The 25,619-nt window shown below is 38.0% G+C and overlaps 2 protein-coding genes across 3 annotated transcripts; one reads left to right on the top strand and one right to left on the bottom strand.

Annotated features, from left to right (window-relative positions):
* The first annotated feature begins 1,960 nt into the window (after positions 1 to 1,960).
* Positions 1,961 to 11,815, top strand: LOC128864414 (beta carbonic anhydrase 1). Of its 2 annotated transcripts, XM_054104073.1 has the most exons (5): positions 1,961 to 2,489; positions 2,549 to 2,715; positions 10,467 to 10,551; positions 10,683 to 10,870; positions 10,930 to 11,815. In XM_054104073.1, exons 2-5 carry the CDS (start codon positions 2,623 to 2,625, stop codon positions 11,329 to 11,331), a joined length of 768 nt encoding a protein of 255 aa, XP_053960048.1. In that variant the 5' UTR covers positions 1,961 to 2,489; positions 2,549 to 2,622; the 3' UTR covers positions 11,332 to 11,815. The 2 variants fall into 2 exon arrangements, with proteins under 2 accessions (XP_053960048.1, XP_053960040.1); XM_054104065.1 differs by having other exon boundaries at positions 1,961 to 2,715.
* A 99-nt stretch (positions 11,816 to 11,914) lies between these two features.
* On the bottom strand, positions 11,915 to 13,562 carry LOC128864410 (ras-related GTP-binding protein A). The gene is made up of 4 exons (XM_054104051.1): positions 13,332 to 13,562; positions 13,011 to 13,228; positions 12,775 to 12,941; positions 11,915 to 12,703 (listed from the first exon to the last, which is right to left on the bottom strand). Exons 1-4 carry the CDS (start codon positions 13,441 to 13,443, stop codon positions 12,271 to 12,273), a joined length of 930 nt encoding a protein of 309 aa, XP_053960026.1. The 5' UTR covers positions 13,444 to 13,562; the 3' UTR covers positions 11,915 to 12,270.
* Positions 13,563 to 25,619: the final 12,057 nt, after the last annotated feature.

Raw genomic sequence — 25,619 nt, 5'->3', positions numbered from 1 at the left:
TTACCCACTCCATTGCTTACATAACGGTAAGTAATTGCAGCAAGATGTAAATATAGCAACCAGAGAGTCGGCGTACAGTGTTCAAGCACATGGAAAAAACTTTATAAATAATATACAAAAACGAAAATTAATATTTTGTTGGAAAGCCACGATGTTTTAGTAATTTACTCAATCTGCTTGTATTTGGCACCGCCGTCTTTGACTGTACCTAGAAGACTTTTTCTCAAGAGATGTGCCTTATTTGCGCCAAACAATTTGACGTCCTCTTATCCCAAAACTACCTACAAAATCTATTTTGGTCTGAAAAAACTACTTGCCAAAACTCGTGTAGGGGTGTGGTGAGTCAGCACACTTATGGTGTGAGACAAAATTTTAAGAAAAATAAGACTCAATTCAAGAAAATTAGTAATCGACTATATCATGTCTATGTTATCTCAATCGATTTTCAGGTGTAGGAAAATTTAGAAACATGAAAATTTCAAAATGCGATATCTCAGCGAAAAAAATGATATTTGAACATTTGAAAAAAGAAGGCTTGTATTTAAAGATGTCATCCTTTAATTTTGGTGAAAGAAAACATCTGCAAGGCTACATAACCTCAAATATGGGCAAAAACGGCGTTTTTTGCACTTTTAGGTTAGGATATCTCGAAAACCAGAGCTGATAGAGCAATTCTGAGGCCAGATTTGGATTCAGCGCATCATAAACCTTCGGAAATATATAGTGTATATGGTTTCTGGGTCTGAATGTTGGTTAAATTTTGTCGGCCTGTGTTATTCAAAGAGCTTATTCAATGAGCTTTCTTCTGTTCGCAAGTGAAATGAACGGCTTTCTTGGAGCGACTCAGTACTCAGTACTCAATGTACCCAGCTTTATGTAAAACTTTTCTAGCAGTTTCCGCACAAATACTTTTTTTAGATGTCTGCCTTACGTTTTCAACAATTTTCCGATGATGTAATTCGAGTGTTAACCTTTGCCATATTGATTATGCTGCGCTCTTCTCGGACCGACAGTGCTCTTGATCGCCCAGACCTGGGCTTACTTGCTAAAATCCCGGTTTGCTTGTAATATTTTACCACGCGCTGAACAGAGAAAACGTTCTATCAACAGCTTTGCCAATATTTCGGGAACTATTTCCGTCTTTCCACAATTTTATAGTTATTTTTCTTTCTGATGCACTAAAAGCCACTCCTAACGTCAAATGTTTTTTTATGAGGAGCCTTTTCACGGCGGGAGCACACTCGGGGGTTTTACATTGTTTGCCGAAAAGCGATCGCTGTTCAAAAAAAAAAAATGTTCTATCATTGGATGTTTCAATCCCGGAGATTCGAACCCGGGCACTTCCGAATGATAGTCACGCACCAACTCATTCGGCTATGACAGCCATCATATAATATACAATGATAATAAAGCTCCATTGAGCATTAGTATGACGAGCATAAATAAGATTTTACATGATAATTTTGTGGCAAAAAAGGAGTGTATGCGTCATACAAATTGAAAACCGCTCTAAAAAGGTGACTGAAAATTTTGTTCAAGCGAATAAAAGGGTGTATTGACTATCATGAAGAATATTTAGAAAAAAACAATAAAACTGCTTTCCATTTTTCTATTGTTAGGCCAGAAATACAAATATCAGCGCTCGTTATAGTTTTTTACTTACTTTATCAAACAATTTTTATTCGTAATCACAATTGTGGTTTGTAGGGTATACAAAGCTCTCGAAATAGCAATATTTTCACATAAGGCGCTGCAGTATTGGAGAATAATAATGCAACTGGTGCCGAAAGCTGAAGCTTTCTCTCTCTCTCGTATTCTTGAGTACTCATGATTACACACACTGCAGCCCATAAGAACTCGTTATCTTAGGCCGGTAAGGCTAGAAAGTTTTGTGAGTATTTGCACACATATGGGCGGGAGAGCCTTTTGGGCGCACCAGTTCGCCTTCAAAAGCAAACAGAACGCACTGTTGCTTGTGGCCATTGTGTAGACGGGCAAAGAAACCAAACAGCGACTAAAACATGCGATTACTCTCACAGTGCCCACTTAGGAATGAAGCTTTCAACACAAAAGTCGGTACACTCCAGTCGTAACTACATACTTATACATGCGCAAATTAAAAAAGAAATAAATAAATAAAAGTAGTCGTCGAACAAAAAAGTTTTCGCAACAATCATGAATAGCTCTATCTAGTACAGAATTCTCAAATGAAAGAAAACAAAAATGTATTAAAAGCATTTGAATGCTAGCGCTCTTTGGATTAGATGAGCGTATCGCGACGCCAGATACGCTTAAAGCGCGCGTCCTACGATTTAGTCGGTGTTAGGACAGTATCGAAAAAAGTCTAGTGCCTTTTGCTTGGTTGGTTGTTGGTTAGGAGAAGAGTATTTTAATTGCCATACACAAACCACCAAATCTTTGTGTCACAACTAATTACTTACATTTGAACAGGCGGTGCTGAAAATATTAAAAACAAAAACAAAAGTCTAGTGAGAGTTTGTGCAGAAACATCATACATACATACATAAAAATAAGTATATGACTTTAGGTGCGCGCTTTGCCAAAATTGAAGGACATTTGTGTGGACAAGGCGTAGTGGAGAGGTAGCAAAATAGTTTGGATATGGAGCGTATATTGCGTGGTATCATGCGTTATCGGAACACGACGCGTGAACAAATGGTGAAGGAATTCCAAAAAGTTCGTGATCATCCCGAGGTATGTATGCACATAGATATTATGTATCAACAGGCATCAATAAAACACACGTGAATTTAAAGAGTTACGCACAAGTATGAGCATGAGCACGCAAGTACATAACTACATATGTATTATAAGTATGCACGCATACATACATATGTACTTGAATACATATCAATAAACACGACCTATGAATGTGAAATCGGCGTGGACGCTAAAAAATATTAATATGCGGCAATTAAAATTAGAAAACACAAAGTATTGATACACAACCGAAATACAATTATAATTAAAAATTTTCCGTTATGATTGGTTATTAAAACATTGACCAATAAGGTCGTTCTCACGGCAATCGGTTCTATATGTTACCCGAACAACCCCGATTCATGTATTATATGTCTGGTCAAGGACTGTCCCTCTAGCAGCATTCCCCATGCATGTGTGGAGAATGTTTATGTCTCTACAACAACATCAAGCAAAGATCAGCAAACCCAATTAGTCTAGGCATATATATGGTAGACGTATGTAATCATAAAGTACCATATCAGAAAGGCAATTTTGGAATTTTTTTAAAAGACAGCAGCGAGACACTGATATAAACAATACAAATTTATTACCTCATATTGAGCTATTGCAAGTGTATATGTATGTATGTATGCTCATATTACTTACTAAGTGTCATAATGAAAACGTGAAAGCGCACATATATGTTCGTACACATCTGCCCAAATAGGTATGCATGTACATATGTATGTATGTATATTTATGTACTTATAGCGTCAAACAGCTAGTCATGTTAACCTTTAAGTTTCCGTTAGCGGCATCGGTCGAGTGCAAAATTAAAATTATTCATACACACATACACACATACACATGTACATGTATGTATATATGTATAAATAATAGCTATCTCTTTTTATAGGGATACGCTCCCGAACGCCTTTTCATAGCTTTCGTCATACTTATGATTTTTTATATGTGTGCTTGCTTTTAACACAATTTTGTTTTTATTTATTTTTGCTTTATCAAAGAAACGTGCGCTCGGGTGACAATCGGCGTTGTGCTGCTTATTGATAGGCATGCGTTTCTGCTCTCTATATTAAATATGTTCATATATACGGCGGCGTGCATCTAATTAGCAATGCGATATTTTTACCAGTTTTGATAACTATGTTTTTTTTTTTTAAATTTCATTAGTTTTTCATAAAAATATGGTTCATTCTACAACTAATGTCGTATTAAATAAAGTTTCAAGATTAAAAAGTTATCGATTTTGTTATTCAAAGCAGATAATGGCTCATTTATTGCCTATTGTATATATAAAATAAAGAATTTTTAGGAAGTTTTGGTCACATTTTTTTTACATTTTGATATTATATAATTTCAAAAATTCTTTTTAAAAAAGCAAATAAATTTAAATTTTTATATAGAATGTAATGCATACATAATATACTTTATTCTGCTTCTTCACATTGTTTACAAATTATTTAAGCCTGAAATGTGCATTTGTCACAAGCATATTTTTTGCACCTCGAACAGATTACTGTTGTTTTATAACCTTTAAAAAATTGTGTTTCACAAGTTTTTCATGCGGGCAAATCGGAGTTTGCGGACGGTGCTGGTAAAGGCTGTTTTTCTTGAGATTTTTTATATGCAACGCCGAGTTCTGAAGCGAACTTCAACAAAAATTTCTGCATCGAAATGTTTTCACCCGTCGTTTTTTATACAAAATCCAGGCATTTATTTCAGCAGTACTTCCTTGTCATGTCGTCTGCCACATCTATACCAAGTTTTGTATTATTTTTAGATTTTAAAATCTAGATTTTAAATCTAATGATTTCCGGTAAACGCGTCTTGCTTTTTTCTCTTTCTATTGAGTTATGTTTGAAACTTCGGGCAAGCACTTTCTTTGGCTTACTTCTATGTATACACAGTAAGACTAAAAGTTTTTTCTAATAGCGGTTGCCCCTCTCCAGGCAATGGCAAACCTGCGAGTGTATTTCTGCATGAAAAGGATCCTCATAAAAAATATCTCCCATTCGTAGTCGGCTTAAAACTGTAGGCCCCTCCATTTGTGGAACAACATCAAAACGCACGCCACAAAAAAGTGTAAGCGCCAATTATGTATGTCTGTATGTATGTATGTATGTATGTAAGAGTAATGTAATGTGATTTACACAATTTGCTATTTTGCAATCTAGCCATTTTATCTTTTCTTTCTTTGGCTAACTTTGGACACTCTCATTTGTTTCCACAATTTTAGTTTTTTTTGCAAGTAATTTCTTGGCTAATGACACACTCGTGAAATAATTATCTGTTGTTGCGTTCCTTCTACATCCTGTGAAAGGATCCATCAGTTTTTGAACAACGAACTCCCCAAGTGGAATTGATCCATCTCTCCTTTCATCCTTTCCCAAATAGGAAAATCCATTTCTTATATACTTACATACTATTTACGTCACACACACCAACCAGAACTTTATTCCCACACGTTCTACTTCAATGTTTACCTACACATTACAGCGGTCGAACAACATCGCTGTAACTTCTTCTTCTTGATTTTCGTCGCGGTAATCGCTTAAGCGATTTGGTGGGTCGAGTTTAACAAAACGCGCCAGTTATTCCTTTCTCGTTCTAATCGGCGCCAGTTGGACACACATTAAGTGACACCAAGTTCTTCTCCACTTGATCTTTCCAACGCAAAGGAGAGGACTTCCCCTTCTCCTGCTACCACCAGCTGCTATCACCGCATCGAATACTTCCGCAGCTGGGGCGTTTGTTTGACCGGCACATAAAATAACGTAAAACTCGAAATATCAAAACAAAGGTGGAATATTTTATATTTGTGTGTACATTACGGTGTAAAGTATTGAGTACAGCTATGTACATTTATATAAGTACATACATACATACAAATGTTAGTATCTATGTATGTATGTATATAATTTCGTTAATGAGTAATCTCGGAGGACTTTAGATAAGAAACTTAACAGAAATAATATAGTGTCGATTTTAAACTAAATTCCTGCATTACATTAATAAATCTAGATTTTGATTAAACTCCGCAAAGTTTGTTTAATCACATAATACCATTTCCCAGACATTTATTTTTTGTTAATGCAAATACACGACGGCTGCTGTAGCGGAGTGCGACTACGCCTGGCTTATCGGTTACTTTCTTATATTTTCCATTGGAGCAACAAACGGAAAGTTTTCCTAGTAGCGGTTTGGCCTAGGCGGGCAATTTAAAGTGTGGGAGCTGTATTAAAAAACAAAAATAAAATGGAGACGTATCACGACAAAATTAATTCAATTTCAATAGAAAAAATAGAAATAAGAAGGAAGCAGGGGGTTTCCGTAGATTTTACGCTTAATATTACGTTATAACTAAACTTCCTGCGGCTTTAAATTTTTCGAATATTCTGGCTAGCAGAATTGGGTTACCAAATGGAATATAGCAACAAATTAATGCAAATTTTTATTCATTAACTGGCTCTTTGCCTTTGTCATTTCACCCAGTGGGTGGTTTTGGGTGTTCAAATGGTGAATAGGAAAAATATTGTCCAATCGGTTTTTCATATTCTGATGATATTGCTGCGGTATTAGCTATGTGGCGCTGGTACTTGATTTTTATTATAAAATGTTTTGATGTTCCAAATTTATTCCCCCATCAGATTGCGAATCCTAAGAATTTTATTGCCACATTAAATCTGTGTGATCAAAAGCTTTACGGGTAAATTTTTTTTAATTGAGGAAATGCTTTCGGCGAAGAACTTTTTTATAATTGACTACATCAGTTTTAGAGCGATTTAGCTAAAATTCGAGCAGATCTGTAATAATGAAACAGTTAAAGCAAAAAAGAGGGGGAAAAATAGTCATACCGTAAAACGAGGAACGCTATTGAGCTTAGAAGCGGGATCAATTATCAGAACCTTTGTCCGTATTTTGAATATCCACAGGTAATTAGCCGATCTGTAAGACGAGATTCGTTCCATCGGGAGTCTCTGACCACCTTCCCAAACTCCCGATCACCGAATGCCGTCATCGTAGTCCAACCACTACCCATCGCAGATGACTTTCTGCGGCAGTCTTTTCTACGTAATGGCAATGACCCGGATTCGTATCCGGTCAAGGACTGTCACTTCAGCAGCATTCCTCGTATATGTATGGGGAATGTCTATGTTGCTACAAAACCAACAGCTTCAGCTGCTTCGTGAGACTCGCGTTACTTTGGCACAATTACGTTGAGGATATCGTAGCAGGTTAAATTCAGTCCTATCAAGAATCGATCCCGACAAACTTAATAAATGTGTGGCATGTGAAGGTACCCCGCACAATACTAACCATCTATTCCCAAGCCTTCTTAAAACCGCTACCTAACACGCTCTCTTTGGACTCAGCCCGTCGAAACAGCCAGTCTCCAGGGCCTACCGTTAGATCAGATAGAGGATGACGACCGGTGACTACACCGCTGCCAGTACGGCTTAATGAAATGCTACAACAACAACAACCAGACTCGTTCTGTCGACATTCGGTTCTACGTTAACGAAGCGAATCGGATTTATATCTGACAAATGATTGCCATTCCAACAGATCTCCTCAAAAATTTATGGAGAATGTTTATGCTGTTACAACAACAATAATAAGAACAACAATATAAGGGGAAATTCTATGCCAATTGGCGCTTACCCTCTTTTTTTTGGATGTTTGGTCGAGCTCCTCCATCTATTTGTGGCGTGCGTTTTGTTTTAAGTCGACTCCGAACGGCAGATATTTTTTATGAGGAGCTTTTTTATGTCAGAAATATGTACATTCGGACGTTTGCCATTGCCTGTCGAGAGGCGACCGCTGTTAGAAAAAACGTTTTCTACATTTTGGTGTTTCAGGGAAATTCGAACTAATGTTTCCCCGAAATTTCGAATGGTAGTCACCGCCCAACAACAATAATAATAATAATATCAATAATTATAACAACACCAATGAAATTAATTGAATGCAAAACCAAGTCCAAGGAGTTGGGAGAAAGGCTACTGTTTGTTTTGGATACTCCGCGACTCTCCATAATTTATTTTTGCCTCAATTTTAAGGAATCATCTTTTCATAGTAGCAAAATTACTAGATTTTAAGAAACAAAAAAAAATCAACGGCTAATTACGACGGCTTTAACAAATTATAACTAATAATATAATGATAAAAAATTAAAAAGAAGACATTTAAAAATAAAAAAGAAAAAATTTAAAAAAATTAAAACGAAAAAATTAAAAAAAAAAATTGAAAAAAAAATAAAATTAAAAATATTAAAAACAAAAATATTAGAAATTAAGAAAAAAAATTAAAAACAAAAATAAAAAATAAAAAAAAAAACAAAAAAAAAACGGCCTTAAATATTAATCCAGACCTCAGGTTGTGAAGTAAATTAAAATAATTAAAATTAAAAAACTAAAAATGTAAAACAAAAATTAAAAAAAAGGAAACTAAAAAAAGCGGCCTTAAACTTTAATCAAGGCCTCAATTTGTTAAGTAAATTAAAATAATAAAAATTTTAAATTAAAAAGAAAAAAATTTAAAAACAAAAATTAAAAAAAAAGAAAACTAAAAAAAGCGGCCTTCAACTTTAATCAAGGCCTCAATTTGTTAAGAAAATTAAAATAATAAAAAATTAAAATTAAAAAAAATTTAAAAACAAAAATTAAAAAAAAATTAAAAAAATACTAAAAAAGCGGCCTTAAACTTTAACCAAGGCCTCAATTGGCTAAGTAAATTAAAATAATAAAAATTTTAAATTAAAAAGAAAAGACTAAAAAAAATTAAAAAAGCGGCCTTAAACTTTAACCAAGGCCTCAATTTGTTAAGTAAATTAAAATAATAAAAATTAAAAATAAAACTAAAAAAAATTAAAAACAAAAATCAAAAAAAAGAAAACTAAAAAAAGTAGAAAATAAAAAATAGTTTAAAAAAACTAAAAAACACGCTTTTATTGTTAATCGAACTAAAAAGTAGAAAATAAATTTTAGTGACAAAGGGACCTATAATGAAGTAATAGCAAATCGAACGATCAGTCATAGTCAACTACCTCAGAACAGAATTATAACAAAAATTAAGATACAAATAGAGGAATTCAAATTAGAGTTAAAAGCGTGGGATGCTTGATATAGTAAATATTACAATCATTCTATTGGCAACTACCTATGTACAGAGGGTTATGAAAGTGAAGTAAAATGCATCCCACGCTTTTAACTCTAATTTGAATTATGTACTCTATTTGTATCTTAATTTTTGTTATAATTCTGTTCTGAGGTAGTTGACTATGACTGATCGTTCGATTTGCTATTACTTCATTATAGGTCCCTTTGTCACTAAAATTTATTTTCTACTTTTTAGTTCGATTAACAATAAAAGCGTGTTTTTTAGTTTTTTTAAACTATTTTTTATTTTCTACTTTTTAGTTCGATTAGCAAAAAAAGCGTGTTTTTAGTTTCTTTAAACTATTTTTTTTTTTATTATGAATGAAAATTATTGTTATCATTGCAGTCAGTGAATAAATGATTCGATATATTCGTGTTATATTTAATTCCTTTCTTATCGACTGTGAGTCTAAAGCTATGCAGTTATCGGCCGTAATAAAGAAGTAATCGGGATGAAGAACTTATTTCGTGGAGGAAGTCTGAGAAACTGATTTACATGAATAAATAAAGATTTTTCATTTTACAACCAAATTCACCTTACTTTTTGCCCACAGTAAAAAAAAGAAAATATTAATCCTGGCAATCCTAATAAGGATAATGGAAAACTTGTATCAAATTATTGCATTGTCATCGGTCCTTGATAGGTGTGCAAAATTTCAAGTCGATCAGACTTTTAGAAGCCAGTGAAAATTAAGCTCAAAGATTCCGTTACATACATACATACATACATACATACAACCCGACCTAATAAAAGTGTGTTAAAAAGCGGCCTTAAACTTTAACCAAGGCCTCAATTGGCTAAGTAAATTAAAATAATAAAAATTTTAAATTAAAAAGAAAAAACTAAAAAAATTTAAAAAAGAAAACTAAAAAAAGTGGTCCTAAACTTTGATCAAGGCCTCAATTTATTAAGTAAATTAAAATAATAAAAATTTAAAATTAAAAACAAAAAACTAAAAAAATTTAACACAAAAATTAAAAAAAAGAAAACTATAAAAAGTGGCCCTAAACTTTAACCAAGGCCTCAATTTGTTAAGTATCAGCCTTTTTATGGGTTTGAATGCCTATGGAAAACAGAATATAAAGCAGTCTAACCTTCCAGACCGCTTCGCCCAGTTTATGGTATAGATTGACTCATTTATGCCACAGTTTTTATGTAAGTAAGCAAAATGGTCGCAATGTGAGCAACGTTTATCCACAAGTAATTCATCACTTCTTAAAATGCACAGTTTACTGCGGGGCTAGAGGCGCAGGCGTGATTCGGCAATACATCAGTGAAATCAATTTCGGGTGTGTGACATATTTTAATCTCCCTTAAACTAAATGAGCTCAAAATTCGAAAGCTCTATCCACGCTACACTTTCAGAGTTTAAGCGGCTCTAGTGGAAATCGTTGTACATGCACAGCGTCAGTAGGGCTTCATCTACCTATTAGAATTCGCATCATAAATTTATCAGTAAACTATATGTACAAATATCGATATTGTGCACTTATTTAGATACGCGCATGTATAGTCAGTGAGATATATTCGTATTTAATACACTTCATTTATCTGCTTTTATTTTCATATCACATGGCACGTAGCCCAAGGCCGTTTTCTTCACTTGCATGGACAGCCGTATGATACCGACGCGTTACACGGATACGCATGTTGGTGATATGTTTGTAGGTGTGTATGTGGTATATGACTAAACGCTCCCTGTATAATTGCTCCTTCAACACAATTTTTTTACGATAGCACTAATATGTTTTCTTCCATATTCTTCTTATCTTTACGTATACTTTTGTATATATTGGCAGTGCGTAACGCCGGAAACGTGATACCGCATGCACAACACTTTCAAGATGAGTACTTTAGCTGCGAACCAGCCGCACTGGAATTGGGCTGTGTCGTCAATGATATACGACACATTATTGTGTGCGGCCATAGTGACTGCAAGGCCATGAATTTACTGTACAAATTGCAATGTGAGGACTACTCGTCGCAAGTAAGTTTCTTTGTACGTAGACCAATCAAAATTTCACTTAATTTCGCCATTTAATGTAGCTCAATCGTCGACTGTCGCCGCTTCGTTCCTGGATGTGGACACATGCCAACAGCAGTCTGGAACATTTCAAGGCATGGCGAGACGACGGCATGCAAGGCCCTTTGATATTCTCTTCTGAAACGCCACTACGTCGTTTTGTCGCTTATATTGATCCGGAGGATAAGTTTGCCATGGAAGATAAATTGTCACAGATCCACACGCTGCAGCAGTTGTCAAATGTAGCCTCGTACGGCTTTTTAAAACCGCGCCTCGAATCGCATGATTTGCATGTACACGCCTTGTGGTTTGACATATACACTGGTGACGTATATTATTTCAGTCGTGGCGCAAAACGTTTCGTGCCGGTGGATGAGGGTTCAGTTGGAAAGTTGACGGAGGAGGTGCGTCGCTACTACTCATGACGATCTTAATGTACGCCTGCAGAAGGGAGGTATACGCCAAACGACGAAATGATGCTGACTGTGATAGGAATTTGAATATGTTGCATGTTGAATGCAACAACAAAATGCTACTAGCCAATTTAAAACGAAAAGGAAAATAGTTTCCGATATGCACTACATGATTTTCTATGTATGTATGTAAATAGGGTTAAGTGCATTAAACATGTTTTTGTCGTATTTTGTTATTTGCTAGTTAAAAAAGAAATAAAATACATGTATGTTTATGTATGTACATGTGTATGAATTACTTTTAAGAATCAAAAGAAGCGCTTATATAGTTGTAAAAAGTATTTATTAACCACTTACATTAATGTATATGTAGATATCGTATTGTATTAGCTTTACACATCATTGTAGCTATAAAAATATGTGGCATATATGAAGACATTTCTGTACTGTAAACATTAATTTATATAATAAAGAGTGCAAAATCTTATAACTTTCATCAAGCAACAATCCATAAATGTCACGCACGCATAAACGTTGCATGACCAAATAACTATAACTAATTATGCACTGCAAATTGGGAGAAAGATTTGAGCTGAGGTGTTTTAAAACATACATCTTTGGCGATCAAGTCTAGTTATGAATTTCTAGTAAAAAAACAAAAAATACAAAAAATAAGCAGCTTAAGCAATTCTTTACAATTGGGCTTTAATTCTTTATAGTACTGTGATCCCTTAAAAAACAAAAAACGCCTTATCTATGTGCCTGCTTTCATAACTTTCGCTTATTGACATAATGTACAAGTAGTTTAGTCTACATTAAAATCTTATTTGCAACAGACTTCGACAAAACTTCCGAGTTTCCTGATCAACGTTAAAACATTTTCAAAACGTATATATTTCCATCTCATTTCTTTCCTCCTCACTTGCAGTGCATTGCACCTTACACCCTATATCAGTGATACTGATGATGATTCATTGCGATGCTGTTTGGATTCTCCAATTCTTCAAATGATTTGCGCGCATTACGTATATTAACCAAAGTTGCCTCGGAAGGTATTGTTGGGTCAGACATGACAACCATCACGTAAGTGTTGCTTGTAAAGGTATCTATGAAAGCAGCAAAGGCGCTATTACGTACCTCCATCGATTGAAATTTGGCGCCCAATTTGGAACAACTTAATTTGAATTGTTTTATTATGTTGGAAACTTTCTCAAAACGATGCGAATCTCGATTCTTTTTACTCTGACAGTGTGAGATCACTAGGAAAGTAGCTTTTTCGAAGAGCAACACTTCATCGGCCTCTATAACATTGGCGAAGTGGGTGAGCGAGTTTTCGAGTACGGCTACGTTGGGTATAAGCATGGTGACAATGCTGGACCATGCTCTAAAATTAAGTAGTTTACATAAAGGCCACTATTCATCCACTAAGGCTGAATGTTTATTATACGCTCTTACCTGTATAATGTTTCATCCCAAATGCTCGTGCGAAAGCAAGTGACATTGCCCGGTTTGGAAAGTCGTATCAGGTCATGTTCGCGCTCCTTAAACAAAGTTTCACGCTGTTCTTCAGCAACCAAATCCATTTTGTGTATCAAACAAAATATTTTTGCGTCTCGTGAGTTCTAAATGCGCAAAATAAAAAGATCTTTCGATTGAGCGACGGTTTATGAACAGATTCATTTAAAACATACTTGCAGCAAGGCTTCTAAGCAGGACTGATAGTAGTGCACATCCCGTTCCATGTCGCGACTTTCCACATCAAATACATAGATTAGTACTTCCACATTGCGAAATATATTGTCACGCTGCGAAGCGAAGTACTGCTGCATGAAGCCCTCCTGGCCGCCACAGTCCCACAAGTTGAGCACCAGATTTCCCAGAAAGCGTACATGTGAGTGCTCGACGTCAACTGCAAGCGCAAGAATTCATAATTTTGGTAATTAATATATGTATAAATACTTTCTAAAATTGTAATAAGTGAATTTGTTGCCAGCTGCTTCCGCATCACTTACTGGTTGCACCCAAACGTGTCGTGTCACGGGCTATGTAGTTTGCGAATATTATAGAGCGCATGCTGGTCTTGCCTGAGCCACTCTTGCCCATGAGCAATACTTTTTTCTTCATTTTGCAATGGTTTGCTCTTTACGGCTTTTTACAATAATTTTAGCAAAGTTTATGCGAAAACACTTATTTTGCAAATTCTATTCGTAGTTCAGCAAATACTGATAATGAACTATTCATGTTTTGACAGCTGAAGCATGAACAGCTGAGTGGAGTTTGTTCGCTGCGTTGCCGTATTATTCCCAATTGTGTGCAACTTAAGGCCGAGGTCGGACAAATTATAATCCACACCAATTTGAAATCATTTAGTTTTTGTATTTGGTCGCTAGAATGTAACTTAAATAATGTAATTTAATTTGGCTGGAATTTAGAACAATGCCGATCTTGGAATTTCTGGCAAACTATAATGTTTTTTTTAATGAAACTTGGTGGAGATGTTAGTGAGGTGTTAAGGAACACTCTTTATAACTTTAAATTAATCGGGAAATAATAATTTTTTAATTATTTACATTCAAAATGCCCTTGGGAACATCAGTATAATTTGCCACATTACACTCTATATTTTTTAACATTTCACTATAAATCACCAAATATACACTCACACGCGTGTTTGTACCGATTTTTATGCTAATATTCTAATTATATCTATTAAAATTAAATGCAAATTCATTTGCCTATGCAATCACATTCCAATTTTAAGCGCGAACAAGAAGAAGACTGGAATTACAACAGTATGGTGTTGCCGGATGCCTGCAAATGAAAACAAAAATTAAGTATTTGAGTTTAGTGTTAATGATGGGAATGGGGGTTATTGTGCCTGCTTACTACATACACGCATATGACGTTTTAATTTTGGGTTCAATGGTTTTAACACGGAAAGGAGTTTTACGCAAAAATACTGTGCATTGCGTAGCCGGAGTTGGACTGATGAGGGTTATTTTTTTGAAGTGCGGCCGAAGGCCGCCCACGCGAAAAGGAGTTCTACGCAAAAATACTGTGGATTGCGTAGCCGGAGTTGGACTGATGAGGGTTATTTTTTTGAAGCGCGGCCGAAGGCCGCCCACGCGAAAAGGAGTTCTACGCAAAAATACTGTGGATTGCGTAGCCGGAGTTGGACTGATGAGGGTTATTTTTTTGAAGTGCGGCCGAAGGCCGCCCACGCGAAAAGGAGTTCTACGCAAAAATACTGTGGATTGCGTAGCCGGAGTTGGGCTGATGAGGGTTATTTTTTTGAAGCGCGGCCGAAGGCCGCCCACGCGAAAAGGAGTTCTACGCAAAAATACTGTGGATTGCGTAGCCGGAGTAGGACTGATGAGGGTTATTTTTATGAAGCGCGGCCGAAGGCCGCCTACGCGATAAAGAGTTCCACGCAAAAATACTGTGTTAATTAATTTAATTTAATTTTAATTACTTTATTATTTTTTGTGATACGCTTAATATCTTTGTTTTTAAGTTTAAATGAGTTGTATGTTTTTATTTTCAAATTCATTTCTCAACTTTAAATTACAGCAAAAAATACTGCAGTTTTACAATGAACCTTCCACTGAACATCCCTGCGTGCGAACTTCGTTTTCATTTCAGGTGTATGGCAACACCAACTTTTCGCTAAATTATAGAACTTTAACATTAAATTACTTAAAAACTATAGGCCTCCGGCAGGTTCTGTTTTCAGTTTTAAGATGGGGATACACCCCTCTATCACCCCCTTTTTACCGTTTTTTCCAAAGCGATCGGCATTATACTAAATTCTAGCCTTTAATTTTACTACCACGATATATTTGAATATGGGCATTGCACCGCCCACCACGCCCACCACGCCCAATAGAAAGAGCAACGTCACACCATTATAACGATGAAAGTCCTAACCTGCTAGGGTCCCTATACAACCCCCAGGAAAAGCTTAAAAATTAGATTTTTTACTACCATATTTAATTTTCATTTTTATTCATTTATGTATTTAGTAAGTCAAGAAATACAAAGTTTCTTAGAGACTACATAGGACTAAGACTATATAGTCCGGGAGCCAGGGGTCATTTTGACCAAATCATTTGATGCTGACTGATATTAATACTGAAGGCAGAAGCCATCCAATGGATAACGAAACCAACCGTCAGCTGGTCCAGTAGCGGTGGGTACGTGCGTGGGATGCTGCGAAACGTGTCGAAAAAAATTTTTAACAACTCAATTAAACCGGCTGAAATTTTTGTTGTGTATTGTTGACATTTAGTAGAATAAAAAAAAATAGTCAGCTGCACCGTAGATGGGGGAAAATACGTCAGATGAACGCAATGAAACATTCTTGCTTCGGCTGACGGTCTTCCCAATGCTATAAACGCAGCTGACCATCATTATTATATTTTCATATGTGTCCAAAACTATGTAAAAAAATTTCAATCGTACAAATTCCACTCGTCATAAAGTAGTTTTACTTTTAATTTTTTTACAAGTTCACCTGCTCAGCTCATGTGTTTTCCCCCCTCTACGGCGCAGCTGACTATTTTGTTTTTATTCTACTAAATGTCAACAATGCATGAAAAAAATTTCCGCAGGTATAAAATGAGTTGGTAGAAATTTTTTTCGACGCGTTTCATATTCTCCCACAATCACATCCACCGCGGGGGCGCCAGCTAACGTTCACTTTCGTTATTCATGAAAGCTAAATCACAAGTATAGTCAAGCATTTAACGGTATAAAAACGCAGTCCAAAATCGACCCCTGGCTCCCGGGCTAATACATACATGTTTGGAAACTATTTAAAGAAATTATTAAGTGATAATTTAAACTTAAATTTAGATAATGATAAATCAAAAGCCAAAGAACTTGAAATATGGTTCAACTCATTCAATGTTCTAATCATAGGTGCTTTCGAGGCATAAACAGTTCTAACCCGCTCTATGAAGAATAAATCATTACTCCGAAGATTTTTTCGAGGTATGTAAAAATGAATCCGCTCTAAAAGTTAAGGCGCGTCAACTGTCCTATTTATAATATTGAAAACAAAGCAGAGTGACAGTACACTTCTTCTATTTTGTAACGATTTTAAGTTTAGTAATGCACACCTTGCATTATAAGAAGGACTCGGATCGGTGAAGTTCAAACACAAAGAAATTTCTTTTGCATACCTTCAAGTCTATTGATGTGGCATTGATGATAAGGCCTTCAACTAAAGGCGGCATACTCCAACTAGGATCGTACGAGTGAAGTAATTAGTGACTTCAAAGTATAAGGATCCGTAAAATCGGAAGCAAGCCGCCGAATAAAGGCAATTGTATCATAGAATACGATCTGGCGATGACAAAATTTAAATGACTAAGAAACTGAAAGGTGGAGTCGAAGATTACACCCAAATCAGTATTTCATTAAGAGTATTTAGGCGCGAGTTCTTTATAGAATATGAGGCATAGATTAAATGCTTTGACTTAGAAAATGACACATGAGAGCATTTCTTAATATTTAATTGAAGTAGATTCCTATCGCAACATGCCACGATGTTGTTGAGGTCTGATTGAAGATCATATGAATCAGATGGGTTTCGTACAGTTTTAAAATTTTTTAAGTCGTCTGCATATAAAATAAACTCAGAGAAATGAAAATATTCATATCTATTAATAAAAATTGCAAAAACCAAGGGCCCAAAATGCTGCCCTGAGGGACACCAGAAGAGGCAATAAGAGGATAAGAAGATACATTATTGATAACAACTACACATTCACGATTGAAAAGGTACGACTTTATCCATGTAAGGAAAGTAGAGAGAAACCCAAAACTTATTAGTTCAGAGATTAAGGTTAGTAACAGACTCAGTAACGGCCGCCGTAGCCGAATGGGTTGGTGCGTGACTACCATTCGGAATTCACAGAGAGAACGTCGGTGCGAATCTCGGTGAAACACCAAAATTAAGAAAAACATTTTTCTAATAGCGGTCGCCTCTCGGCAGGCAATGGCAAACCTCCGAGTGTATTTCTGCCATGAAAAAGCTCTTCATAAAAATATCTGCCGTTCGGAGTCGGCTTGAAACTGTAGGTCCCTCCATTTGTGGAACAACATCAATACGCACACCACAAATAGGAGGAGAAGCTCGGCCAAACACCCAAAACGGGTGTACGCGCCAATTATATATATATACAATATATATAACAGACTTTATCGAATGCCTTGGAAAATCCGTATAAACTGCATCAACTTGAAGGCTATTATTGAAAGCCGACGTACGAGTACAAAAGCCTGAGAAAACAGCAAGATTAGTGACAGTTGTCCTACCAGCCACAAAACCATGCTGATTACTTGATATACGTTTTACAGCGATGTATAATTTTTGTTTTACAATATACCCAAAAAGCTTTGAAACCGTTGAAAGTTCGGTAATAGGTCTGTAGTTCGCGATGACATTTTTATTCCCAGCTTTAAATATAAGTGGGATAGAGGTAACTTTCTAAGCATATATGAATTGTTCACAAGCTAACGATTTATTAAAAATTATTAGAAGTGGATAGGCAAGAGCAGAGCATTTTTGACGAAAAAAGATGATAATCCATCAACATCCACTTGCCATATTTGCATCTTGTACTGAAATATCGTTGGAGAGAAGCATGGTGAAAAGATTTTTAGAGGTGTACTACCTAGCAGACCCAAGGATGATAGATACCAGGTTTGTTGTTGTTATTGTAGCAGCATAAATATTCCCCGCTCCTGAAGTGACAGTCCTTGGCCGGATATAAATCCGGTCGTTCCGGTTACGTACAACCGACTGTCGTTTTGCTCGTTAGCTATGGTGAAAAAAATGTTGGGGAACATTCGTTTTGTGTTTCACAAAATTTAGCTTTGTGTAATGATACAAATTTTCACAGCCAATGCTCATACCATTGGTTTGTTTACGAATGCGGTGAATATAAATGTGCAAAGCTGCAAATTGTTTCGTTTAATTCAAATTGACATCTTATTTAAATGAAGTGCGGGGTTTTAAATTGTGATAGTGTAAGAACCGAAAGCAACCGATCTTTAAGTTTTTTCGGTTTCCCATCGGACTCGACTTTGTTGGGAAAGTGGATTCAGTTCTGCCGGAGAGAAGATGTTTTCAACCGGCAAATGTGTCGCATATGCATTAAGCATTTTTCAAACGAAGACGTCGAAAATGAGTTGCAATTTAATATGGGTAAAAAATAGCCAGTATTGGCGGTAATGACCATATTGAAAATACCTCAGGTTTTCAATAAGCGATTTTTAAGGTGTGGTACTGTGCCCAAATGCTATACGCTTAGTATTGAAAGCCTGGTTGAAGATTTACTTCAGCAACATCCGATGAAGCGACGTTTGGAGTGTTCGAGAGAAAGATTTTGCGTAAAATTTTTGGACCTTTGCACGTTGGCAACGGCGAATATCGCAGACGATGGAACGATGAGCTGTATGAGCTTTACGACGACATAGACATAGTGCAGTGAATAAAGATCCAGCGGCTACGTTGGCTGGGTCATGTCGTCCGAATGGATACAAACGCTCCGGCTTTGAACGTATTCGATGCGGTACCAGCTGGTGGTAGCAGAGGAAGAGGGCGGCCTCCTCTGCGTTGGAAAGATCAGGTGGAGAAGGACTTGGCTTCACTTGGTGTGTCCAACTCGCGCCAGTTAGCACGAAAAAGAAATGACTGGCGCGCTTTGTTAAACTCGGCCAAAATCGCGTAAGCGGTTATAGCGCCAATTAAGAAGAAGAAGAAGAATCTACATCAAAAGGTATTTAAAATTATTACGCTCTGCAAATGCTGTTCGCGGATTTTAAAAGCCGTTTCAATGTTAAATATCTGTTCACATATCGATTAACCAAGATATTCCTGAAAACTTTTTTGGCGTTATTTGATCCAAAGTGGGTGATCACCCAGATTATTGGAAGAAATGCAGGCGTATTACCTAAATCTGCAAATGTCGAAATAGGTGACACACCTAATTTTGAAATCTCAAAACCACCACTTACAGGTAATTTTTAAATATATAGAACAAAGTATAGCAACTACATATATATATAATTAGCGCGTACACCCTTTTTGGGAGTTTGAACGAGCTCCTCCTCCTATTTGTGGTGTGCGTCTTGGAACAACATAATGAAAGAACCTACAGTTTTAAGCCGACTCCGAACGGCAGATGTTTTTATGAGGAGCTTTTTCATGGCAGAAATACAGTCGGAGGTTTGCCATTGCCTGCCGAGGGGCGACCGCTATTAGAAAAATGTTTTTCTTAATTTTGGTGTTTTCACCGAGATTCGAACCGACGTTCTCTCTGTGAATTCCGAATGGTAGTCACGCACCAACCCATTCGGCTACGGCGGCCGCCAACTACATACATATACATAATTAACGTGTAATATAAAAATGTCAATCCTTTCACAGGCATTAAAAAATAAATTTTTCCAAAAAAAAAAAAACAAAATCGAAAAATTTCGACCTTGAATTGTTTATAAAAAAAATTAAAATGTATCGGTGAGAAAAACTCTTAGATAACTTACTAAAAAATATATTTAAAAAGCTTGTGCTAAAATTTAAGACTAATCGACATACCATTTTCGAGTATGTTGGCCACCGACTTTGAAAACACCATTTTGAGAAAAAAATCGTTTCAAGTTTGAAAATCACTTAACAAAGCTTTCTGAAACGCCTTTTCAACTTTTCGTGCAACTTATATAATAGCTAAATTTAATTTAAAACACACATCTTTCCACAACTGGCCAACTATAAAAGCCAAAGTCGCGCACCATTACGCAGCAAGTTTGTATTTACAGTATTCGTAAACAAACCAATGGTATGAGCAGTGCCTGTGTTGATTTGTATCATTACACCGAACAAATGATTTGGATTCCAAAGTTGCAGAATCGAAGGAGAAAAAGCGCTCTATAATTTGAAGTTGCCCTCAATATCCTCTTTCAGTAAAAATGCCATAACTGCCTCACTTCTGTTCCGATTGCCTTGAAGCTATCTTTGCGCGATAGCGAAAGCGCCAGGCTTTCCAACCGTGGACAAATAAAAGCGCTCTCTAATTTGAAGTTGCCCTCAATACCCTCTTTCAGTAAAAGTGCCATAACTCCCTCACTTCTGTTCCGATTGCCTTGAAGCTATCTTTGCGCGATAGCGAAAGCGCCAGGCTTCCCAACCGTGTACAAATAAAAGCGCTCTCTAATTTGAAGTTGCCCTCAATACCCTCTTTCAGTAAAAGTGCCATAACTCCCTCACTTCTGTTCCGATTGCCTTGAAGCTATCTTTGCGCGATAGCGAAAGCGCCAGGCTTTCCAACCGTGTACAAATAAAAGCGCTCTCTAATTTGAAGTTGGCCTCAATACCCTCTTTCAGTAAAAGTGCCATAACTCCCTCACTTCTGTTCCGATTGCCTTGAAGCTATCTTTGCGCGATAGCGAAAGCGCCAGGCTTCCCAACCGTGTACAAATAAAAGCGCTCTCTAATTTGAAGTTGCCCTCAATACCCTCTTTCAGTAAAAGTGCCATAACTCCCTCACTTCTGTTCCGATTGCCTTGAAGCTATCTTTGCGCGATAGCGAAAGCGCCAGGCTTTCCAACCGTGTACAAATAAAAGCGCTCTCTAATTTGAAGTTGGCCTCAATACCCTCTTTCAGTAAAAGTGCCATAACTCCCTCACTTCTGTTCCGATTGCCTTGAAGCTATCTTTGCGCGATAGCGAAAGCGCCAGGCTTTCCAACCGTGGACAAATAAAAGCGCTCTCTAATTTGAAGTTGCCCTCAATACCCTCTTTCAGTAAAAGTGCCATAACTCCCTCACTTCTGTTCCGATTGCCTTGAAGCTATCTTTGCGCGATAGCGAAATCGCCAGGCTTCCCAACCGTGTACAAATAAAAGCGCTCTCTAATTTGAAGTTGCCCTCAATACCCTCTTTCAGTAAAAGTGCCATAACTCCCTCACTTCTGTTCCGATTGCCTTGAAGCTATCTTTGCGCGATAGCGAAAGCGCCAGGCTTTCCAACCGTGTACAAATAAAAGCGCTCTCTAATTTGAAGTTGGCCTCAATACCCTCTTTCAGTAAAAGTGCCATAACTCCCTCCCTTCTGTTCCGATTGCCTTGAAGCTATCTTTGCGCGATAGCGAAAGCGCCAGGCTTTCCAACCGTGGACAAATAAAAGCGCTCTCTAATTTGAAGTTGCCCTCAATATCCCCTTTCAGTAAAAGTGCCATAACTCCCTCACTTCCGTTCCGATTGCCTTGAAGCTATCTTTGCGCGATAGCGAAAGCGCCAGGCTTTCCAACCGTGTACAAATAAAAGCGCTCTCTAATTTGAAGTTGCCCTCAATATCCTCTTTCAGTAAAAGTGCCATAACTCCCTCACTTCCGTTCCGATTGTCTTGAAGCTATCTTTGCGCGATAGCTAAAGCGCCAGGCTTTTCAACCGTGTACAAGTAAAAGCGCTCTCTCATTTGAAGTTGCCCTCAATATCCCCTTTCAGTAAAAGTGCCATAACTCCCTCACTTCCGTTCCGATTGCCTTGAAGCTATCTTTGCGCGATAGCGAAAGCGCCAGGCTTTCCAACCGTGTACAAATAAAAGCGCTCTCTAATTTGAAGTTGCCCTCAATACCCTCTTTCAGTAAAAGTGCCATAACTCCCTCACTTCTGTTCCGATTACCTTGAAGCTATCTTTGCGCGATAGCTAAAGCGCCAGGCTTTTCAACCGTGTACAAGTAAAAGCGCTCTCTAATTTGAAGTTGCCCTCAATATCCCCTTTCAGTAAAAGTGCCATAACTCCCTCACTTCCGTTCCGATTGCCTTGAAGCTATCTTTGCGCGATAGCGAAAGCGCCAGGCTTTCCAACCGTGTACAAATAAAAGCGCTCTCTAATTTGAAGTTGCCCTCAATACCCTCTTTCAGTAAAAGCGCCATAACTCCCTCACTTCTGTTCCGATTACCTTGAAGCTATCTTTGCGCGATAGCTAAAGCGCCAGGCTTTTCAACCGTGTACAAGTAAAAGCGCTCTCTAATTTGAAGTTGCCCTCAATACCCTCTTTCAGTAAAAGTGCCATAACTCCCTCACTTCTGTTCCGATTGCCTTGAAGCTATCTTTGCGCGATAGCGAAAGCGCCAGGCTTTTCAACCGTGTACAAATAAAAGCGCTCTCTAATTTGAAGTTGCCCTCAATACCCTCTTTCAGTAAAAGTGCCATAACTCCCTCACTTCTGTTCCGATTACCTTGAAGCTATCTTTGCGCGATAGCTAAAGCGCCAGGCTTTTCAACCGTGTACAAGTAAAAGCGCTCTCTAATTTGAAGTTGCCCTCAATATCCCCTTTCAGTAAAAGTGCCATAACTCCCTCACTTCCGTTCCGATTGCCTTGAAGCTATCTTTGCGCGATAGCGAAAGCGCCAGGCTTTCCAACCGTGTACAAATAAAAGCGCTCTCTAATTTGAAGTTGCCCTCAATATCCTCTTTCAGTAAAAGTGCCATATCTCCATCACTTCTGTTCCGATTGCCTTGACGCTATCTTTGCGCGATAGCGAAAGCGCCAGGCTTTCCAGCCGTGTACAAGTAAAAGCGTTCTCTAATTTGAAGTTGCCCTCAATATCCTCTTTCAGTAAAAGTGCCATAACTCCCTCACTTCTGTTCCGATTGCCTTGAAGCTATCTTTGCGCGAGAACTAAAGCGCCAGGCTTTCCAACTGTATACAAGTAAAAGCGCTCTCTAATTTGAAGTTGCCCTGAATACCCTCTTTCAGTAAAAGTCCCATAACTCCCTCACTTCTGTTCCGATTGCCTTGAAGCTATCTTTGCGCGATAGCGAAAGCGCCAGGCTTCCCAACCGTGTACAAGTAAAAGCGCTCTCTAATTTGAAGTTGCCCTCAATATCCTCTTTCAGTAAAAGTGCCATAACTCCCTCACTTCTGTTCCGATTGCCTTGAAGCTATCTTTGCGAGATAGCGAAAACGCCAGGCTTCCCAACCGTGTACAAGTAAAAGCGCTCTCTAATTTGAAGTTGCCCTCAATACCCTCTTTCAGTAAAAGTGCCATAACTCCCTCACTTCCGTTCCGATTGCCTTGAAGCTATCTTTGCGCGATAGCGAAAGCGCCAGGCTTTCCAACCGTGTACAAGTAAAAGCGCTCTCTAATTTGAAGTTGCCCTGAATATCCTCCTTCAGTAAAAGTGCCATAACTCCCTCACTTCTGTTCCGATTGCCTTGAAGCTATCTTTGCGCGAGAACTAAAGCGCCAGGCTTTCCAACTGTATACAAGTAAAAGCGCTCTCTAATTTGAAGTTGCCCTGAATACCCTCTTTCAGTAAAAGTCCCATAACTCCCTCACTTCTGTTCCGATTGCCTTGAAGCTATCTTTGCGAGATAGCGAAAACGCCAGGCTTCCCAACCGTGTACAAGTAAAAGCGCTCTCTAATTTGAAGTTGCCCTCAATATCCTCTTTCAGTAAAAGTGCCATAACTCCCTCACTTCTGTTCCGATTGCCTTGAAGCTATCTTTGCGCGATAGCGAAAGCGCCAGGCTTCCCAACCGTGTACAAGTAAAAGCGCTCTCTAATTTGAAGTTGCCCTCAATATCCTCTTTCAGTAAAAGTGCCATAACTCCCTCACTTCTGTTCCGATTGCCTTGAAGCTATCTTTGCGAGATAGCGAAAACGCCAGGCTTCCCAACCGTGTACAAGTAAAAGCGCTCTCTAATTTGAAGTTGCCCTCAATACCCTCTTTCAGTAAAAGTGCCATAACTCCCTCACTTCCGTTCCGATTGCCTTGAAGCTATCTTTGCGCGATAGCGAAAGCGCCAGGCTTTCCAACCGTGTACAAGTAAAAGCGCTCTCTAATTTGAAGTTGCCCTGAATATCCTCCTTCAGTAAAAGTGCCATAACTCCCTCACTTCTGTTCCGATTGCCTTGAAGCTATCTTTGCGCGAGAACTAAAGCGCCAGGCTTTCCAACTGTATACAAGTAAAAGCGCTCTCTAATTTGAAGTTGCCCTGAATACCCTCTTTCAGTAAAAGTCCCATAACTCCCTCACTTCTGTTCCGATTGCCTTGAAGCTATCTTTGCGCGATAGCGAAAGCGCCAGGCTTCCCAACCGTGTACAAGTAAAAGCGCTCTCTAATTTGAAGTTGCCCTCAATATCCTCTTTCAGTAAAAGTGCCATAACTCCCTCACTTCTGTTCCGATTGCCTTGAAGCTATCTTTGCGAGATAGCGAAAACGCCAGGCTTCCCAACCGTGTACAAGTAAAAGCGCTCTCTAATTTGAAGTTGCCCTCAATACCCTCTTTCAGTAAAAGTGCCATAACTCCCTCACTTCCGTTCCGATTGCCTTGAAGCTATCTTTGCGCGATAGCGAAAGCGCCAGGCTTTCCAACCGTGTACAAATAAAAGCGCTCTCTAATTTGAAGTTGCCCTCAATACCCTCTTTCAGTAAAAGTGCCATAACTCCCTCACTTCCGTTCCGATTGCCTTGAAGCTATCTTTGCGCGATAGCTTAAGCGCCAGGCTTTCCAACCGTGTACAAGTAAAAGCGCTCTCTAGTTTGAAGTTGCCCTCAATATCCTCTTTCAGTAAAAGTGCCATAACTCCCTCACTTCTGTTCCGATTACCTTGAACTTTTCTTTGCGCGATAGCTAAAGCGCCAGGCTTTCCAACCGTGTACAAGTAAAAGCGCTCTCTAATTTGAAGTTGCCCTCAATATCCTCTTTCAGTAAAAGTGCCATAACTCCCTCACTTCTGTTCCGATTACCTTGAACTTTTCTTTGCGCGATAGCTAAAGCGCCAGGCTTTCCAACTGTGTTCAAGTTAAAGCGCTCTCTAATTTGACGTTGCCCTGAATATCCTCCTTCAGTAAAAGTGCCATATCTCCATCACTTCTGTTCCGATTGCCTTGAAGCTATCTTTGCGCGATAACTAAAGCGCCAGGCTTTCCAACCGTGTACAAGTAAAAGCGCTCCCTAATTTGAAGTTGCCTGAATATCCTCCTTCAGTAAAAGTGCCTTAACTCCCTCACTTCTGTTCCGATTACCTTGAACCTTTCTTTGCGCGATAGCGAAAGCGCCAGGCTTTCCAACCGTGTACAAGTAAAAGCGCTCCCTAATTTGAAGTTGCCTGAATATCCTCCTTCAGTAAAAGTGCCTTAACTCCCTCACTTCTGTTCCGATTGCCTTGAAGCTATCTTTGCGCGATAACTAAAGCGCCAGGCTTTCCAACCGTGTACAAGTAAAAGCGCTCCCTAATTTGAAGTTGCCTGAATATCCTCCTTCAGTAAAAGTGCCAT

Source organism: Anastrepha ludens, chromosome 2 (assembly GCF_028408465.1).
Source record: "Anastrepha ludens isolate Willacy chromosome 2, idAnaLude1.1, whole genome shotgun sequence".
In the NCBI taxonomy this organism is placed as follows: domain Eukaryota; kingdom Metazoa; phylum Arthropoda; class Insecta; order Diptera; family Tephritidae; genus Anastrepha; species Anastrepha ludens.
Note: the sequence above shows the minus strand (reverse complement) of the source record. Positions and strands in the feature narration are given on the sequence as shown.

What these genes read in the sequence shown, in the direction of transcription:
- LOC128864414 (XM_054104073.1), top strand. Translation starts at nt 2,623, where the DNA reads ATGGAGCGTATATTGCGTGGTATCATGCGTTATCGGAACACGACGCGT. An exon ending in AAGTTCGTGATCATCCCGAG is followed by an intron (nt 2,716 to 10,466) that starts GTATGTATGCAC and finishes CATGGCACGTAG; the next exon opens with CCCAAGGCCGTTTTCTTCAC. An exon ending in TGTTGGTGATATGTTTGTAG is followed by an intron (nt 10,552 to 10,682) that starts GTGTGTATGTGG and finishes ATATATTGGCAG; the next exon opens with TGCGTAACGCCGGAAACGTG.
- LOC128864410 (XM_054104051.1), bottom strand. Translation starts at nt 13,443, where the DNA reads ATGAAGAAAAAAGTATTGCTCATGGGCAAGAGTGGCTCAGGCAAGACC. An exon ending in GACACGTTTGGGTGCAACCA is followed by an intron (nt 13,229 to 13,331) that starts GTAAGTGATGCG and finishes TTGCGCTTGCAG; the next exon opens with TTGACGTCGAGCACTCACAT. An exon ending in TGGGATGAAACATTATACAG is followed by an intron (nt 12,704 to 12,774) that starts GTAAGAGCGTAT and finishes ACTTAATTTTAG; the next exon opens with AGCATGGTCCAGCATTGTCA.